The sequence below is a fragment of the Chiroxiphia lanceolata genome, chromosome 7 (assembly GCF_009829145.1).
Source record: "Chiroxiphia lanceolata isolate bChiLan1 chromosome 7, bChiLan1.pri, whole genome shotgun sequence".
Lineage (NCBI taxonomy): Eukaryota > Metazoa > Chordata > Aves > Passeriformes > Pipridae > Chiroxiphia > Chiroxiphia lanceolata.
This window is the reverse complement of record NC_045643.1, coordinates 16,475,327-16,481,068: the sequence shown is the minus strand read 5'-3', so window position 1 is coordinate 16,481,068 and position 5,742 is coordinate 16,475,327. Positions and strand designations below refer to the sequence as shown.

At 48.8% G+C, this 5,742-nt stretch overlaps 1 protein-coding gene across 1 annotated transcript; it reads right to left on the bottom strand.

The window, feature by feature from the left end:
* Nucleotides 1–2,137: 2,137 nt before the first annotated feature.
* Nucleotides 2,138–4,721, bottom strand: LOC116789702 (tetratricopeptide repeat protein 30B-like). Its single transcript, XM_032693832.1, has one exon. It carries the CDS (start codon nucleotides 4,653–4,655, stop codon nucleotides 2,655–2,657), a length of 2,001 nt encoding a protein of 666 aa, XP_032549723.1. The 5' UTR covers nucleotides 4,656–4,721; the 3' UTR covers nucleotides 2,138–2,654.
* Between the last annotated feature and the right edge of the window lie 1,021 nt (nucleotides 4,722–5,742).

Here is a 5,742-nt window from a genome sequence, read left to right as displayed (position 1 = left end):
ACTTGCTCAGAAACCATGGGTTGTCTGGGTGTGCAGTGTACTCGGTGAGGAAAAGCACATAAAAGCAGAAGGAAAAGGGAAGAACGGGGAAAATGCTGCTATTGACATTTTCTCCTGGCTTTTTTTTTTAACTCTGTTGTGTTGCAATAGGATGAAGCAAATTCCAAGCATACCGGCTGCCCTCTAGCCGTATCTTCTGAAATAGCCACAGCTTGCACAATTCCACAGCCATTTATGGGGACGTTTTTTCCACTGGGAGCATGGCTGTTCTCCCTTCCCACCCTGCAGCCGAGGGCCCGGTGCCTTTCCTGGAGGCTAGAATGAATCAGGGAGTGTGCAAGGGCCCAGTGCCTTCCCTGGAGGCTAGAATGAATCAGGGAGTGTGTGCCAGAGCCGGCTGGCCCTGTCGCCTCCACCTATTTGTGGTGGATCCTTGTGTGGCCATGGAAGGCAAGGAAGAGATGAAGCACTTGGGGCTGTGAATCCTGACAGCAGCGCCCTCATGGAAGTCACACACTGGCTGTATGGAAACCTGAGAGCATGTAAGCATCACTAAACAGCCATGGAAAAGTCTAAATTGCTCTCAGTTAGAGGGATTTCAACCTTTGCAGGGGCACGAATCTGAAAAGTGAATTTTTTTTTAGAAGTCCAGTGACTTTTACAGAAATGAATATTAAATAAAGGGCATTGGCTGTTATTGCACTTCAGATGCTGTTAGGTGGTGTGGCTTTTAAAACCTTTTTTTTAAAGGTCATGCTGTTTATGCTGCATAATATCTAATACAATTGCACTGTAAATTAGAAAAATGCTTTACAGCCTGCTGCTGTGCTTCATGGAGGTGAACAAAATTTGAAATCACAGGTCTCCTCCTCGTGGGGATGCAGTTGTGGGAAATATTTAATGTCAAAATAATCAGGGGCTTAATGGCCTAGTGATGAGCTATGGAGGCCTCTCTAGGACACCTTGCCACATCTCCTGCCTCCTCTCTAGAATATTTTCCCATTCTTGACACTGTTAAATTTGATTTTGCTTTACTGTTCTAGGAAGTTTTGTGTAAATTGTAGCCATTTCCTTTAGCTGCACACAATATGCTCAGCCCTGACAGGTTTCTCTCCCAACAGAGAAACTTTCTCTATGTTGAAATGGCTGCAGGCCTGTTGAGTTACTATATATATAAACTCTCTGGAAGGATTAAGTATTCTATTCCTCTGTAGTAGCTTCAAAACTTCGAAAAAGGCTGTTATCTTTCCTTCCGGGTAAACCACACCACAGAAACTGGATTTTGAGGGACATGCAGCATGATTCCAAAATTCTCCCCTGACAGTTCTTCAGGAAACCAGTGTCAAAAGCAACAAAATGAGTTAAAGCCACAGATCTTTGATCCTTATTTTAAAAACTTCATCTCACACATTTCTTCAGAAGGCAGAATACACAAAAAGGAGAGCAGCCATGGGGCACAGAAACAGTCTGCATAAAACCACTGGAAGGTGTTTTGGTCTCACTTCACTGTGGAACATACAATATGGTTGAAAAGGGATGGGAAGACTGTTGAGAAAACACACTGACTGATGGCAGTGTGATGGAAATGCCAAGTAAGGGAATTAAGCAAATAAACAGAGTTTCAGAGAGGAATTGAGAGATGCAGGAACACAAGGAGAAAACTAAGAAGCAGATTTCTACCACCTAAGGGTAGAATTGTAAGCCTTGCATGAAATGGAAGTTATGTGATGGAAGTTAGGTGGGTTTTTGAGAAATCTGGAAAATAACATAATTTCACATTCACAGGGTTTCTTACTAGAGACTGGTATATTCTAAGAATGGTATTTGGATTAGAGGGGCTGCACATGGATTACTGAATTACTAAGTAAGCAGTTCCTACCAAGCAGGTTTGCAAGGCAACAGCTGCCACCCAGATGGTGCAGGCACAGGACTCTGGGGGTCTCAGAAGCCGAGGGGCAGCACTGAGCAGTCTCCTAAGTCAGTTATGTCCAGCGATAACAAACTTTACTGCAAGGGTAGATCTAAACTGAGGTACCATCCTAATAGAGCCTTCTTGGATTATATTCCTGATCCCTGTATTAGGTACAGAATTTGCCAGAATACTCCTGCATTATTACTGAGTTAGCAAAAGACACTGTTCATGTTTGTAGAACTGATTTTTTAATATAAAGCCATGTCTTGTGTTCAAATATACAATCAACGTGGTCTGCAACATATTAAAAATACCTTGGAAAAAGCAGAATAAAGAAACATTTCACACATACACACAAATTACAGAATGAAAACAATTGTTTCTTCAAACTCTGTGCTAGAAGAGACAGATAACACTTTTTTTTTTTTTAACCATCAACCAATGAAAAGAAACTTGGTCAAAATTTCAGGAGTATAAAATATTGTCTTACAGGTGAAAACTCTATGATATTTCTATAATGACATTCTTGGTCAACACATCTTAAGCTGCATTTAACATGACAGGTTACTGAGAATGCCCCTCGTTATTTGATGCAGGTTAATTTAATGAAAATATTCTATTTTCCACTGAATGCTGTTAAAATACAGCATGAAATCTTTAAAGATTTTTGCAAGCGTGAGCATCACCTCACAAGTGTAAGAAAAGAACAAAGCTCTCATTTCTGCTGTCCGGTTAACACCATTTACTCAGCCCACCCAATGATCTTATACATCAGAGCCCTCAAAAGCCGGGCTTCGTAGGTGACCGTGTTTTTCCCACTGTGCATCCTACTCTCTTCCAGGGGGTGCTCAATGACAGCTGGGATGTTTCTCCCATACAGCTCACACTGCTTCAGGAACTGGACGCACTCCTGGATGACGCTGTCGCGCAGCATGATCATGTGCTTGGACATGTTCTCCAGCAGGGACAGGAAACACCGCTTGGCGTAGTACCACGTGTCAGTGCTCAGCTTTTTGTTATACGGCTCCAGACTTTTAATGATCCTTGAAATACCAAAGTCGTAATTTCCCTTCACACAGTAGAGGGTACCAATGACCAGATTGACAATACAAAGATGGTAGGTGTTTTTATCAGGATTGTCATAGGACAGCTGCTCTTCTGCCTTCTCGATCTTCCTCATTAGTTCCTCTGCGTCTTCATTCTGGCTCGTCAGGATGTAGGAAACACAGAGGTTGGCTAACACAATGGCACTGACATTGAGGATGTTGTCATAGTGCTTCTTAACTATTGGCTCATAGAAGCTGATAGCCTCTTTGTACTTGTTCTCTTGCATGAAGAGCACATGAGCCACGTTGAGCTTCCACACCTCATGTTCCTTGCAGAACTCCACTGATTTGCGGAAGATCTTTTCTACCATTGTGTAGTTCTTCATGTCCCAGTAAATCTTTGCTTGGGCCATCAAGACAGGTACATATTTATCCAGAGTCTCATCATACTCATTAACTGCCTTTTTTAGAGCTTCATCATCCCAGTTTTGCCTAGCTTCCTGTACCTGCTTTGTGAGTTTTCTCAGCTGCTCAGTCATTGTCCCTGCTAAATCATCTAGCTTGTGGAAAGCCTCCTCAGGGGCAGTTTGACAAGTGATAATGGCATCCAAGAAGTTGTACAAGTAAGGTGTGAGCAGTTTGTAAGTCAGATGGGTATTCTCTGCCAGCACATCAGCTGCCAGGTCGTAGTACTGATGCTTGCAATAGAGGAGTAGCAAGTTACCAAAAGTTTCTGGTGGACAGGGGTTCTGCAGGAGGAGAAACTGCAGCTTCCCAAACCCTTCAGTGGGCTGGCTGTCCATGTTCATCAGCGCTTGGTTGTGCAGCGTGACGGGATCCAGCTCCTCTTCGGCCCTCGGGGGCATGTCGGTGAGTGCCTCCTGGGCCGCCCGCAGGTTGCGCAGCTGGTACTCGATGGCTGCCTTGAGGTTGAAGGCCTCCACCAGGGCCGTGCGGTGCAGGAGCAGCGTGTTGCCCACGCTGCGGACGTCGATGCCCTCGGTGGTCATGCCCACGCTGAGCTCGGGGTGCTGGTTGATGCCGTGCTTGATGATGTCGGAGATGTACTTGAGGGCGGCCGGGTACTGCTTGGCGGCGTAGGAGCACAGCGCCATGTTGTAGGACAGCTCCGGGCAGTACCCCAGCACCTGCATGGCGCTGCTGAACTTGCCGCTGGCCTCCTCGTGCCGGCCCTGCCGGTACAGCAGGCAGCCCAGGTTCACCTCGGCATCGGCCCGCTCCGAGGGCTCCTCGGCTGCGCTGGGGCCGCCATCAGCGGCGGCGGCCAGCTCCTCCTCCACCAGGCTCTGTGCCGCCGAGAGGTCGCCCTGGGCGTAGTGCACAGCGGCCTGGAGCCGCAGGGCCCGGCGCTGGAAGGCGGGCACGTCCAGCAGCGGGCTGGCGGCGCGCAGGGCCTCGGCGAACAGCCCGGCCTTGTAGAGGGCCTGCGCGTGGCACAGGCGGTACGGGGCCAGCTGCGGGTGCAGCGCCGACAGCTGCTCGTAGCACTCGGCCGCCGCCGCGAACTCCTGCAGCTGGTAGTGGCAGTAGCCCAGCAGCGAGAGGCAGCCGCGGGAGCGGCTGCTCTTCTGCAGCCCGCGGCTCAGCAGCGACACCGCCTCCGCGTAGCGCCCGCCTCCGATCAGCCCGTACACCACGGCCGTGTGCTGCCCGTCGGGCACCGGCGCGGCTTCCATGGCCGGCACCGGCACCGGCACCGCCGCGACGGGGGCGGAAGCGGAGCCCTCGCTGCCATGGCAACGGCGCCGCCGGGCCGGAAGCCGGTAGTTTCCCCGTTGCCATGGCAACGACATGTCGGGCCGGAAGTACTCCCCGTGCTGGCGGCGGGTTCCGCTGTCACGTTCCGGGCGTTGCGAGGCGGTGTGAGCGCGGCCCGGGATACCGGGATCGGGGCCGCCCCTCCGGCAGGGGAATGGCGGCGGCCGCGTGCCCAGGCTTGTCCGGCCGCCCTGGTGCCGGTGGGGGCTGGTACCCTGGAGAGGAACCGTGTGCTCTGCGTTTGCCCGCCCTCTTGTGTTCCCCTCCTGTCTCCCGGGCAGATTCCAAACTGGCTCAAAAGAGCTCGAGCCTCTTGAAGTCGCCGCCTAGACCGGGACTTTCCCCTCCTTTCGGGATCTCATGCAGCTGGAAACAATAAAGAGTAAAAATCAACTGTATTTCTAAATGTTCTGTGACAGTTCCCTTAAACAGTACGTGGTGTAAAAGCACGTCTTAAGCTAAAGCAGTCCGGGAGTGCAGGAAGTATATTATTGCTGGTGGAAGGCAGGAAGTGTGTTTGTACCTTGGCACAATCCACCGACTTTCCTGCAGCTTTAAAAAGTAGAAGAAATTATTTCCAACTTTTCCAAAACTATTTCAACAATGTAACTGTGCTTTGGAGGGACTTTTTACCCCATGGTATTTCTACTGAACAGTGATGCATCCAGATCACAGACTGTATAATCTGTGTAATTACATGTGAACAGCTCTGGAAGAGTCACTGTCCAGATCTGGTTTCTGGTCACTCCAAACTGATGCCAATCATACTCAGTGAAGAAGTTTGGTTTGCTTGCAAGGTAGTGTGTTAAAAATCCTATCTGGGCCACTCAGTCTCACGTGTTTCCATGACCTTCTATATGTGTGATTCAATTATCAATAGATACAGCTCTGATTCATCCCAACAAGGCAGTTTCAAAGCAAAAAAGCAATAATAAAGAAAGAAAATCACAGCAAGCCATTAAAATTGTTTTATTTTTTTTTTAGAGAGACCAATAAAACCAAGTT

Coding starts and splice junctions, on each gene's coding strand:
- LOC116789702 (XM_032693832.1), bottom strand. CDS start 4,655: ATGGAAGCCGCGCCGGTGCCCGACGGGCAGCACACGGCCGTGGTGTAC.